Source organism: Giraffa tippelskirchi, chromosome 1 (genome assembly GCF_054371585.1).
Source record: "Giraffa tippelskirchi isolate mGirTip1 chromosome 1, T2T-mGirTip1v1.2.pri, whole genome shotgun sequence".
In the NCBI taxonomy this organism is placed as follows: Eukaryota; Metazoa; Chordata; class Mammalia; order Artiodactyla; family Giraffidae; genus Giraffa; species Giraffa tippelskirchi.
In genome coordinates, this window is record NC_137275.1 from 44080914 (window position 1) to 44094926 (window position 14013).

Below are 14013 nucleotides of genomic sequence, written 5' to 3' on the forward strand. Positions count from 1 at the left end.
CCCTGTCCTTCACCATCTCCTAGAGTTTGCTCAAACTCATATCCATCGAGTTGGTGATGCCATCCAACCATCTCATCCTCTGTGGCCCTCTTCTCTTCCTGCCCTCAGTCTTTCCCAGCCCTCAGGGTCTTTTCCAATGAGTTGGCTTTTTGCATCAGGTGGCCAAAGTATTGGAGCCTTAGCCTTAGCATCAGTCCTTCCAATGAATATTCAGACCCTTCTCTGTACCATGTTCCATAAACACAGACTCAGCTAGCTGCCTACAGGGCAGGGAAGGTTTTACTGCCAGAGTGAAGGACTAGGGACTGTTACCCTATGGAAAGGTGGGCAAGTAACAAGTCTCGTTGGTCATTTTAGCCCGGCTTAACATCTCTACTCTGACTGTGCTTAACATGCATCCTTCACATGACTTTCCAACCCTGAACACACTTTCTCCTGGCCCTGCCTGAGAGCTGTTCTTTTAGTTCTCCTGGGCACAGAAGAGATGAGGCAGTTTTCTGCCTTTGTTTTTGAGAGAACCATTGAGTATCCATCAGATTATGCTCCAAGCAATTCTTTAGAGAAACCACATTCTCCTAGACACTCATTCCAAGAAATCTTCCTTACCTTTTTCCTTGGTTCCTGGGCATTTATTATCCATCCATATACATGCTCAACCCCTGCCATCACTCTCATAAAGTTTGAAGTCTGTTTTTGCTAATTTACCTGTGATCAAGAAAGACTATTCCAAGAAATGGTCTCTTTAACTGAGTTGAATTCTCTTTTCATTCAACAGATATTTATTGAGCATCTACTATGTTCTAGGCACTGTGGTGAGGATACAGTAGAAAACAGGACCAATAGAGCTCCTGCCCTCAAGGATTTCCCTGCTTAGTGACAAGAAAAAAAGACAAGAAAACTGGAGGTGATTGATGATTGGTGATGTCTGAGCTGACATTTAAGGATAAAGAGGACTCAGAGCCTGGAGGCAAGGATTAGGGTTAAGACTGTACTGTTTACAGAAATTCATGACCATTTGAAAGTAGGATTTTATTCCCAAAAGATTATATTAGCTAGGACTACATCTGAGGATGGGTAATTAAAAATTCAAATTATATTGATCTAACTATGTAGAAGTTTCCTTTTTCTCATTTAGCACAAAGTTTGGGGCTAGGAAGCCCACAACTAGTATGATGTTGCCATCAGGAATCTAGGCTCCTTCTACTCTTCAATTAGTATTCATCCTCATGATCATTACCTCATGGCCTCAAAATAGCTGCTCAAGCCCCAGCACCACATCCAAGTTCCAGGCAAAAAGAACCAGGCATCAAGGGCAAAATGCAATGTACAAACTGAGACTCCTTCCTTTCAAGAGCTTTCTAAGCTTCATCACCCAGTAATTTCTTCTTATACCTCATTGGCCAGTGTCGTATTACATGGCTGCCTGTCTGTGGAGAGGCAAAGTGCATCACCACCATAAACAAAACACAGGTGCTCTTAAACAGAAGAAGATGAGATTAGATATTGAATAGGGAACCAGCTGTTTTTGCAAGAGTGAAAGAAACAATAAAAAACAATACCTTCATTTTTATATTGCATTCATATCCATTAAGGCATCTTATCCTTTTGAAATGCAAGAAGTGAAAGGCAGACATCTTTCTTTTTAACAGAGACTTGAAGAAGCAATATAACCTACCCAAGATCATCAGAAATACAATCCAGCACACTCTGAAGCCCATAGTCTATGTTATATATGATGCTACTTATGAGTTATGCTCTATACAGTAGATGCTGGACATTCAAGATGAGCGTGTCCCAGGACTCTGTGAAACTCTGTATTCAAGAAAAGACAGCAGGAGGAAAGAAGGGCCAGGATGAGAACAGCAAAGCTTTTTGGAAATAGATACTGATCTGCCAGCCAGGCTCATCCACAGTTATTAGTAGCTATTAATAACAACATTTACAACAACAGCTAAACACTCATGCAGTCCTTTGTTCTTACAGGCATTATTTCATTCCACCTTCATAACAACACTGTGAGTTAAGCATACTATTGTTGTCTTTACAAACGAGGATACGGAAGTTCAGAGAGATTAAGCAACATGCCCAGTGTCACACAGCTCATTTGTGGCAGAGTTAGGGTTCAGACTCATGCCTGTTTGATGACAGCATCTAAATTCCAAACCTAACTTCCTTTTTTATGCTCTGCACAGACTACTGACTCTCTTGCATACCAGAGAAAGGGAGTGGAATTCAAATTAGGACCTCAAAAGAATTATAGATGCCATGCTTTATCAAGGTTGTGTATCTCAGATCTAAACTGTAGAAGTGAAATCTGTACATCCTCAGGGTCTACTGTGGTTAAAGTCTTTTAGCGCTGTCAAAGATGAATGCAAATCTCTGATGCCAGTTTCCTGCACGTGTGTGTGTGTGTTTAAGTCGCTTCAGTCATGTCCAACTCTTGTGACCCCATGGACTGTAGCCTACCAGGCTCCTCTGTCCATGGGATTCTCCAGGCAAGAGTACTGGAATGGCTTGCTATTTCCTCATCCAGGGGATCTTCCTAACCCAGGAATTGAACCCATGTCTCTTATGTCTCTTGCATTGGCAGACACATTCTTTTCCACTAGCACCTGAAGTTGGTGTCATGCTGTAGATTTTCCTTAGTCTTCTTCCTGTGAAGTGGAGTTTGTTGTAATTGCCAGGTTGTGGTTAATGTAACTATCTTTTTGAGCCATTTCTATTAAGATTTGGGTCTTCAGTTAGCAAAATTGATTTTCATCTTCTTAAATATAAACTAGAAGGAGAGGAATCTGAGGCTTCTATGGTATTCCAGAGCTTAGACATGCAAAGAAGCCCTTGTGTTAAGACAGGTAGTATGGTCTGGAATCATAGATCTCAAAGGTGGAAGAGATGCTGTGGTCCAGCCTCCACAGAACCAAGGAAATAAGGCATTATTATTAGCTCCGTTTCAAAAGTGAGATGACTGAGGCTCAGAGCTTCAATGAAATGCCCAGAATCCTGCAGCTAGAGTAAGAGCCTAATTCAGTTACTCCAGGGAGCAGGAGGAATGGAATAACTTTTCTTCTTACAGATCAGGAGTCTGTATACACTGTTTTTTAAGAACTTCATGTCTATCTGTTGAGGCTTTTGGTTAGTCTCAGAGAGAATGACACAACCTATTCTGTCATAGGGACAGTTTTCAAAATTAACAGGGAAGACATCACTTCCCTTACCTCTGTCTGTGTGGTCAGGACATTGACAGGTAAATTACTTTAAGTGCATATTCTAAATATACATGGAGAGGTGGAGCTCATTCCTATTAACATTCCTGTGCAACAATATCCAAAGACTCACTTTGAGCTCAGCTCTCTAGGCTCTGTTCCCAAGATGCTGATTTCAACCCCTGTCTTCCTCCAGTCAAGCTGGAGGACAACTTCGGAGTATCTGCTTATTCACAGTGGGCTCTGCATGTGCCATGTTCATGCCCTCTTCCAACACAGATTAGCTTCCAGCCCGTCTGCTCCTGGCCAGTGATGTAAATGTACCAGCTGCTTCCTGAGAACCAGTCGGCATCCTGCAGGAGGGGGCAGGTCCCTTTCCCAGGCATCAGCCTGCCTGCTCTCAGCCTAACCCTCTCGCCAACCTTGGTGGATCCCTTCATTCTCACATCTCCCTATCTGAGAATCAGAGCACCACACAGTCCTCTTACAAGCCTGTGATTTATCAACGCAGCTCCAGCTAAGGGCTCTGAGTCTGATTCTCTATGATCTGCTGATTGTGGGAACATGGCAAGGGTCGTTTAAAGGGGCAGGCTGGGCTGGGCCCCTGCCACTGACAGACAGAGAGAAGGTGGCTGGTGAGGGGAGGAAAAGCTGCACCCTGATCGGAAAATGAAGGCGCTTCTGTTGCTGATCCTGCCTTGGCTCAGCCCTGCCAACTACATTGACAATGTGGGCAATCTGCACTTCCTATACTCAGAACTGTGAGTCCCCCTCTCACCATGCCTGCCTGTGTCTGTGTGTCGCGGGTGTTGGGGGTGGGACCTGAGTCCGTCCTTGGGCCGGTATGTCGGTTTAGAGGAATAAATTCCACATCCACTAGATGCACTTGGACAAAACATCCTGCCAGCAGTTTGAAGTCGCGTGCTTAGCAGTCTGTGACTTAACAGAGAAACAGCATCTTACTGATGCAGTGCTTTCCCAGCAAGGCATTTTTTCCCCTGCATCTGTGCCAACACTGCTTTCTTCCTTTCTTTTTCTATTTTTTGATACTCTGCTTTTTCTCAATAGATGCTTCTTCATTTCCCTCCATAAATAGAACCAAAGGACCGTTAAGAACAGAAGCTGCGTGTACAGACCTGAAGTCTCTATTGGACATTTCTAATTATAAACAGATATCACCCTTTTTTGAGACAATCGGTCTCCAATCCTGAAAACACCAAGAGTGTCAATATGGGGGCAAGATAGCCCTATATGTAAAAAATCTACACCCTTTTTGTTTTTATTTTTGATAATTTTTATGCATGGGAAAGCAGAAAGAACCCTGCAGTGAATACCTGTATTCCTATCACCTAGATATAATAATTAACATTTTGCCAATTTTGCCTCATTTGTTTTATTTTTTATGGAAGTGATTTGGAGTAGATTGCTGAAGCGACTTAGCAGCAGCAGCAGCAGCAGTTATCATAACATTTTACCTCTAAATATTTCATTATGCATCTCAAAAAAAAAAGACATTTTCTTCCATGATCTATGTTCATTTTGTAAGAGGAAATGACTCACACCTCCAATCTTTACAGTGATATTTTTCAGGCTGTTTTGTTAATAAGCTTTGAAAAAGGATTGCAGACTGATGTGAACAGCTTCTAGCAATCAGATGAAAAGTACTGCTGTGTGTGTCTCAGTGTTGGGAGTATTTACAAAAATGTAGTTCTCTTTACTCACCAGACAGGTAAAAATAGCAAGAGTTGCTTCTTTATAAATTATAGTTGGAGTGGGGGGCAAATGAAAAGAGGGACTCTAAATAGAGTCCAGACATCCCAGAATAGAAAAGCTTGACTGGTCAGGTTTAAGTAGAGATCCTCACATGTTTAGATATAACCAGTGCCTCTGTTATAGTTAGGCAGACTGATCAATTTGCCCAGCACAGTAGATGCTCAATAAATGCTCCAGGAGTAGAGAAGAGAATGAATGACCTGGGTCTGTGAAGGACATTCATTTTGAGGACTCTTCATTTCAGGATTTCCTGGTCCTACCTTATTGGAACGTAAACCCAGTCCACCTTGGATAAGAAGGTTCATAGAGAAAGTATCCTGCTTAAGCCTGAATAGTGAGCATCTCTGGGGTAATAATGACATTGTGGAAGCTTTTCTAGAAAAACATACGATGGCAGATTTAATTGGGATTATGGAAAAGCCCCTTCCTCTCTCATGATGGATGCTGAAGCTGTCTCTAAAATCTAGTGCCAGAAAGTTTTCCTCCCAACCCTTTCCACCTGCATCTCTCCACCCCCACCCGCCACCCCCATCTGCTATCCTTGTTATTTGCTGTATTAGTTTCCCAGGGCTACTGTGACCAATTACATACAAGACAGCACAGATTTATTCTCTCACAGTTCTAGGGACTAGGAGCTTGAAATTAAGGTGACAATAGGGCTACACTCTGTGAGGGCTGTCAGGGAGAATACTTCACCTCTCCCAGCGTCTGGGAGCTCCAGGCATTCCTTGGCTTGTGGCTGCATCACTTCAATCTCTTCCTCCATCTCCACACAGCCTTCTACAGTTTGTGCTCTCCAGTTCTACATCTTCTTCCCCTCTTACAAGGATACATGTCATTGGATTTAGGACTCATCTGGATAATCCAGATGATCTTGAGAACATTAGTCTAATTGCATCTGTAAGACTCTTTATCCAAATAAGGTCACATTCACAGGTTCTGGGTGGCATGTTTTTAGGAGCCACCATTCAACCCATGTCAGGTGCTAATGAGGAATCTTTCCATTGAGTTACTTTCCATTTATAGCCTAATTAACGGAAGGCTCTTCATACTGGCTTACAGTTTTCTTTTCCACAAATGCATGAATCAAAGGCAACTTTTCTGAGTGAATTCAAGCTAGCCACCTTTTCTGAATGTGAAGCAATCCATGAGGCGTGACACAAGGAAATTGCAAATATCACATTCCTGTACTGATTCTATAGAACTTTCTTGGAAGCTCCCAGTTCTGTGCAGCTGTTACCTGATGCTACTAGCGATAATGAACTAATTAGTGAATTAATGGCATGTTTCAGGTACTGGGGCTTCCCTTGTGGCTAAGCTAGTAAAGAATCCACCTGCAATGCGGTTCAGGTACTGTGGCAGGTACTAGAAGGAATATACAGGCAGTAGAAAATTAGTCACAGCACCTACCCATGAGGAGTTGAGGATTTAATTGAGAAGATAAAATTTATATAGATAAGAAATATAAACAATGATCTAAGACATAAAGGGGTAAGTCTTTACACAGTAGATTAGGTAACCAGTTGAGAGAAGGAGGAGATTGTGCATTTTGGTGAAGTTGATCAGGGAAAGTTTGGCAAGAAGATGGGGGCCTGAGCGGGAACTTGAAGTAATTATGGAGGAATTAGGCAGAATCAGAGATAGACAGAGAAATGTTTCAGGCAGAGTGCATTGCACAAGAAAGGATAAGAGGTGGCTGTGGTTGTCAGCAAAGGTTAGAAAACAACTGAGAGCTGTGAGTGGCACTGCTGAGTGGATCTGCTTAGTGTTCTCAGCACTGGGGCCACAGGGTGGTGAGATGGTACTGTCGGCCACTGGGATCTCAAAGGTGGGGTGCATTAACCAGGCTTTATCTGACATCCTCATCTGGGCTTTGGCGTCCAGGCCTTGGGTGAATCTTGCCCTGTGTCCTGAGCTTCCAACCACAGAACTCCTTCTGGATTTTCCTTTCTCTCTGACACAAAGACTCCCTCAGCCTGAGCCCTCTTCCCTAGCATCCCAGCTGGAAAACTGGAGTTAATCCAGTAAATGGATTCAAAGTTAGGATGTGGCCCCCAGGGGTCTCAAACTCAAATGCCTAGAGGAACCAGGCAGGAGTTATCTAAACATGTGAATCATTCAGATCTAAGACTACGGGAAGACCTGAGGCCTCTGATCAACTGCTGAGAAAATAGATGTACAAATATGTATGCATATATATATATATATGTATGTATACATATATGTACACATATATGAAAAGAAATTGAAAGTGAAGTCGCTCAGTTGTGTCTGACTCTTTGCGACCCCATGGACTGTAGCCTACCACACTTCTCCGTCCATGGGATTTTCCAGGCAAGAGTACTGGAGTGGGTTGCCATTTCCTTCTCCAGAGGATCTTCCCAACCCAGGGATCAAACCTGGGTCTCCTGCTTTGTAGGCAGACGCTTTACCATCTGAGCCACCAGGGAAGTCCATACACATATACATGTATATATAATGTCAGGGGAGTGTGTAATTTCCTCGGTTCTGTCTCATCACAACAAAAATTTGAAGTGACAGACGTTAAAGCCCTTGGACAAGCCGTGTCACAGCTCTCAGCTCTCGGACAGACTGTGTTACAGCTGTTGGATAAATCAGTGTTACAGCTCAGTTTTATTTAGAAAATAAAAGGAAAACACATCCTCGAGGCATGAGGGCATGCCGACCCAAAAGACACGAAGAGAAGAGGAGAGAGAGAGAGAGCACGAGCCTGAGAGAGAGAGCCCTGGCCCTTTGGCTCCTCTTTTTATATGTTTTCTCCTCCCCCTGGGCCTGCCCTAAGTAAATTGGGCTAGCCAGGAGTGCTGTTTGTTCTACCGGAGGTCCTCACTTGGGTCCTCTGACCTTCCTTTGTTCTATTTTTGCAGACTTTTCCCTTCCTTGTCTTTTACCCATCACCATTCTGCACTCCTTTTTCCTATTCTAACTACCTAACATATAATATACATATTATATATACAGGTTCAGTCCCTGGGTTTAGAAGATTCCCTGGAGAAGGGAAAGGCTACCCACTCCAGTATTCTGGCCTGGAGAATTCCATGGACTGTATAATCCAGAAGAGACAGGACAGAGTGACTTTCACTTTCATATATATATATAAACGTGTATATGTATACATAATAATAACATAAATATAAAGTAAACATGTATACATATATACTGGCTTGATGTTGTTTTAGTTGCTAAGTCATGTCCTGTTCTTTTGTGACCCCATGGACTGTAGCCCGCCAGGCTCCTCTATCCATAGGATTCTCCAGGCAAGAATACTGGAATGGGTTGCCATTTCCTCCACCAGGGGATTTTCCCCACCCAGGGATCGAACTCACGTCTCCTGCATTGGCAGGCAGATTCTTTACCACTAAGCCACCAGGGAAGCCCATAGATACTGGCTAAAAGGCATTCAAATTCAACTTAACTCCAAATTAAAACACCTGTGTCCAATCCAGCAGATGTTTCTGCCTGCCTGGTTTGGCCTTGCGGGCCAAGAGTTTATGACCCTAGGCAGCTCCTTCTTTAAACATTTCCATCAGCACCTGTTGACATGACCCAGGGGAGAGTGAATTCCGTAGAAGAAGCGTAAAACCAGAGTGTTGAGTATAAAGGAGTGCCAGTCAGAGATTAGGGGGCAGGGAGCGAGGATTGCTCTTGGGGTCTACAGAAAGCCTGCCGAAAGGATCAAGGGCAGTGCTTTCTTTCATAAGCCCTCACCCCCAGACTCCCATGAACTCTTTCTGAACTTTCTAGACGCCCAAGCAAATTTAAGAAATAGACTTTGAGTTTCACACACATGAGCATGGATCCAGCCTTATAGTCTTTCTGGGTCTATTTACAGCCTCATGCATGTCCAGACTTATAGGTGAAGTCCTTGGAGCAGCAAGGGTTCTGAGGACCACCCACATAACAACTGAGGGCTGAATTTTTTTTTTTTTTTTTACTTTAAAATGCAGATGTTCGGGCTCTAAATCAATTCCTTAAAACAAAAGTCCTGGGTGGAGAGCATCCATTTTCATTCTCAAGTTCCCCTTGATTCTTATGAGGCCCATCCTATTTTCATTCTTAACAAAAAACTCCCCAAGTGATCCTTATGGGCATTACAATTTAAGAACCCTTAGTTCCAGCTCAGGTGTCAACTCACCCTGACATCCTGTGGAAAGTCATCTCTCTGTCCCTCTGCGTTCCTCTGTGGTGTATCCTCCACAGCGTTCCCATCCATTCTGCTCTGCCTGGTGAGTCCTGAGAAGGAGGGTTGGTTGAGAGTTGTTTATTTCTGCAGCTTCTGCACAGTACAGCTTAAATTGAACTAAGTGAAATGAATTCGCCTCGTGTCTCGGCCAGTTCCATCACAAGTTATCTGTATCTCAGGTTTTGCAGAAAGCAGCAATGGGCCTGAGTGACTGAAATGGCTGCTGCTGCTCAGGTTAATAAATCTCCTGTGGCTTTTGTAACATTTCTTTAAATATTTTGTTTAGCAAAAATCCCAAGGAGAAACTTTAGAGTTGGGGGTGGTGAAATGATGAAATGAATTTTACGATACACTCCCAACTCTCAAAAGCTATTTACAGAAAATTGAAAGTTTTGTCATCTTTCCCCAACCGTTCAAATTCCATCTCCTATCGTGTCTGACAACAATTCTCACTTTGTATCATATTTTGGTGGAAGCTGTGTTTATGCTTGTGGTGTAGAGTCTGAGTGAATTTCCAGCAGCTGGAGCCCTTTTCTTCAAAGCAGGTAACTGTCCTTTGTTTGAAAGATGAAAGTATCAGTAAGGCAGCTAGGCACTGTCTGCCAATGGGGGATAACTGGTCCCTAAAACTGGTGCTATGCTATTCTATTGCCATGTGACTTCTCTAGTTGTCAGGAAATGATGGCTGTCTTTCTCACTTACAGTCAAATATTCTTGGTTTGGAACTGGCATCACTAGAAACAGAACCCATGCCCATATCTAGAGGGAGAAATTGCACTCTTTCCTGACCCCTGAAGAGAGAGTAGCTCTAAACAGGGACGGTTTATTCCCCCTGGAGTTTTGTGCTTGGGAAATTAAAATGCATAACTCCAGTTTTGTAACCTGAATCGTTTAAGGCTATGGAAGGATGTCTCTGGAGAAGCTGCCAAGAACAGCAGGAGTTCTGAGGCAGCCTTGTGTGTGTCCTTCTGGGAAGTTGGGTAGGGCCTGGGAGTCAGAGATGCAGAACACCCACCACGTGTCTCAGGTCCAAGGAGCCCAGCCACCTTCTGCTCTCCTAGCAGAACTTCCTCAAACCAACTTGCAAAACACACCTCTGACAAATTGCAGTCTTCACTGGGGTTCAAAGACCAATAAGAGCCTTAAATCACACCCCGCTGGCCATTCTGGGCTTTCAAGGGTTTCAAGATGGTTTGCCCTGGTCCAACTTCTCCATTTCCCCTTCTTTAGAAAAAGGTCATGTGGCAGCACTGGCTTCCTCCCTGCTGGCTTCAGCCAGACTTGGCCATGAGCTACACAGCCTGGGGAAGTATCTTTTCCAAAGGCTTTGTACTAAGCAAAGGTCCACACAAGGCATGTCGAGACTGTTGCTGTTGGACTCTTCTTCATGTGAATGAGGAGGAAGAGGGTTGAGGGAGAGGAGTGCAGTAGAATGACCTCAGCATCCTTTTCCTCCTCACTTCATTTGCACTGTGTTAACGACTCCCAGCACTTTCCAAGTTTAAACCAACAGAGTGAACTCCATGGGTTTGCCAGGAGATGCTTTCCAACTTAAGTCTCAAAGAAATTATTTCTTTTTCATCAAAATTGAAAAGGAAAAAAAAAAACAAACCTGCTGATCTCTGGATTTTTCTCATCCTATGTTTTGAGAATCCAAGGTCAAGTTTAGATTAGGATTTAGAAGGAAAGAGGTAGCATGTACAGAGGAAATGGGGTGAGGTGGAGAAATCCTACTCCAATAGAGAGGAGCAAGGTCCATTCTGGGGGAGTAGAGCCAGAGTCCATCTGTGTTCAGTGACTCTCAATGTCTTCCAAAGCATTGCAGCTCAGCACATGTCTAATAGGGCATTTCCCCCTTAAATCTACAGCTTATGTATTTGGAAGGAAATTGAAGCTGCATGTTCCCAATTCATTATACTCAACTCATCAAAATGGTGCTTTGTAATGGATGCTTTGTCCAAAGAGCATAGTGATCCTGTTTAACGGTCTTATTTTTTTTTTCTCCTCGAGAATCAGCAAGTTCTCTTTTGCCAGCAGAAAAGCAACATCAGTCCCAAATCATTTACCTCCTGATCTAAAATGCCAAACTCAGGGGCTTCAAGGTACCACTCTGGTGCTTGGTAAATTGTCAGCTTTTCTTGATGTCACTTAACTATATCAGGTAGATGAAAGACAGTGGGGATTTTTTTTTTTAATATCAAGCCTCACTGATTTCTTCATGTTTGGCTGATTTTTGTTTTAAAATTCTTAGCTTTTTATAATGAAAATCTCAGTGTAAAAGTGGAATATAAGGAATCCCCATGTACATTAACACCTATCTCCAATAATTAATAATTCATGGCTATCTTTTTTCATCTATATCATCTTTTGAAGCAAATCTCAAACATCATAGTTCATCTGCAGATGTCTTAGTGTTTATCTCTAAAGGATACAGGTTCTTAAGAAATGTAGCCATAACATTAATATCACACAAAACAACCATAATCCCTTAATATCAAAATGTAATCAGTTTAAATATGCAGTCAGTTCAGCATTTCCCTGTTGCCTTGGCAAACTCCAAATACCAGGTTAGTAGCTAAAAAAAATACAGCAATTATTTAATTTACTGTAAAGTTGAGGAAAATGTAAAGAAGACAATTGTTACATCCAAAACGTGGAAAGTCTTATGAATTCAACCAAGATGGGTATTTTTGATGACTTTGTCACCCAGAAGCTTTAAGAGGGGGAACTTAAAGAGGATTGGGCAGTATCTTCTCCTTAAAATGATAATCTCCCAACTTTTTTCATCACAGTGTTAGTCACTCAGCCATGTCCTACTCTTTGTAACCCCATGGACTGTAGCCCACCAGGCTCCTCTGTCCATGGGATTTCCCAGACAAGAATACTGGAGAGGGTTGCCATTCCCTTCTCCGGGGGATCTTCCCAATCCAGGAATCAAACCCAGGTCTCCTGCGTTGCAGGCAGATTCTTTACTGTGTAAGCCACCAGGGAAGCCCTTTTTTCATCACAGACCTATAGCAATACATTCCAGGCAAGAATACTGGAGTGGGTAGCCATTCCACTCTCCACGGGATCTTTCCCACCCAGAGGTTGAACCCAAGTCTCCTGTATTTCAGGCAGGTTCTCTACCATCTGAACTACCAGGGAGCCCTTACCTATCGTGTGTTGTGTTGTGCTAAGTCGCTTTAGTCGTGTCCAACTCTTTGTGACCCTGTAAAACTCTGACAGGCTCCTCTGTCCATGGGATTCTCCAGGCAAGAATAGTGGAGTAGGTTGCCATTTCCTTCTTCAGGGACTCTTGCTGACCCAGGGATTGAACCCACATCTCTTATGTCTTCTGCATATGTATGATTATTTACAAATTATGTACATGTATTAATGTGTTACATCCGTTATAAGACATACAAAAATGCTGTTAAAGGATCAGAAGATTCTGCATGAGAATTCTATTATAGTCCCCCACATTCCTCATGGGTATCATCACTTTGGTGACTACCGCGGAGGAATGGCAGGCTCTCACGACTGGTTGGCATCAGAACACAACCCCTTCATTAAAGTAAACAGGGGAAATTTCCCACTGCCAGTTTGTGGGATTGGCCTTAGAAGGAATAGGGCAGGAAATGGCCCATTTCTGCAAGCCAACGAAAACTTGCAGACCAAACAACCAGACAACTTTTCTCCTAGTTATTTCCCCATTTTCAATCATCATTACTTCTTCTGAGTGGCCCATGTGGACCCTACTCTCTTCCAGCTTCCTCTGTCCTGAACAACACCTGCTTTCATAAACATTGGGTCTGGTGGCAGTGGGGTATGGGGGTGGTCCAGGGTTGTGAAACCTGAAGCATTTAGAGGAGTCCTCTTTAAAAAGAAACAGAATCATGAATTCACACTGGCTAGGTCCCTGGTGAGGTCTTGGAAGGAGTCATGCATGCCTTGAGCTGCAATCATCAGTCTTACAGTAACAACTGCCCCCCGCGCCCCTCCCATGCGTGAGCACTGAAATACCAGCTGTGTGTCTGTGTGCCCTTTCCCTCCCCATTTCTCACTGTCTTTTAGTTCCCTATAGAACAAGCTCTGGGAATTCTGGTGCCCCTCTAAGCCCACTCCTCCTGTGTTTTAACTCCCACATATCCAGAGCTACAACAGTCTTCCTGATGATCTGTGGGCCAAGGGAGTACTTGTGGCCCTTCTCCACCATCTTTCTTCATTATCAGTTCTACCCAGAAGAGTCAGGGAGAGGCCTGGGACCCAAGACCTTTGTCATCCTGAGAACCGTAATGAAGTGGCCCACCACTGAAAAGTTGGAGGTGAGATAACTTGGTAATTAAAGACACACGCTCTGCAGTCAGGTTAACTCAGCTTCCTATTCAGTCTCTGCCAGCTAGGCAAACTTAGGCAAGTTACTTAGCCTCTCTGAGCTTATCTCCTCTATAAATGAGGGTAGTGACACCTATCTCACAGATCGCAAATATTGAATGCAATTATATAAAGCATTTAGTACAGCTCCTTGTACCTAGCAAACCCTTAAGTTATGGATTTTATTAGTAGTAATAGAAGTAGTTATAAGAACTTCTCATCAATTCTAAGATAATTCTTAATGTAAGAGCCGCCCGTATCTTCTAATGGCACTGTACAAATATAACGGGTAGTGCTTTTTTTCTGTTTCTGTAAAGTAATGGTGCACCTGCAACAGATGAAATCTTTAATGAAATTTGCTAATAGCTAAACTTCATCCAGGATGAGCAGCGATGGGCTGAGATCAAGAAAGTGGGGTTACTGAAAGTGTACATTCCCTCCTGTCTTCCCTCCCTTTCAGAAGACTTAGCTCAGACA

At 43.2% G+C, this 14013-nt stretch overlaps 1 protein-coding gene, 1 long non-coding RNA gene and 1 other non-coding gene across 20 annotated transcripts in view; 1 reads left to right on the plus strand and 2 right to left on the minus strand.

Moving 5' to 3' along the window:
• The window catches only part of LNX1 (ligand of numb-protein X 1), a 200461-nt gene that overhangs the window by 93180 nt on the left and 93268 nt on the right, over positions 1-14013 (plus strand). Inside the window, exon 1 of one of the 18 annotated variants that reach the window (XM_081511143.1) lies at positions 3596-3964. The exons of the other annotated variants lie outside the window; for them this stretch is intronic. Coding sequence (XP_081367269.1) covers positions 3873-3964 — 92 coding nt within the window. The 5' untranslated portion in view covers positions 3596-3872. Of the gene's footprint in view, positions 1-3595; positions 3965-14013 lie in introns of those variants that run through there. 18 annotated transcript variants of the gene reach the window in all.
• Positions 7355-7426, minus strand: TRNAC-ACA (transfer RNA cysteine (anticodon ACA)). The gene has a single exon. It is a non-coding gene; the product is annotated as a tRNA-Cys (tRNA).
• The window catches only part of LOC145515489 (uncharacterized), a 57719-nt gene continuing 52617 nt past the window's right edge, over positions 8912-14013 (minus strand). Inside the window, exon 3 of the long non-coding RNA XR_014060903.1 lies at positions 8912-9230. This is a non-coding gene — a long non-coding RNA (uncharacterized LOC145515489). The remainder of the gene's footprint in view (positions 9231-14013) is intronic.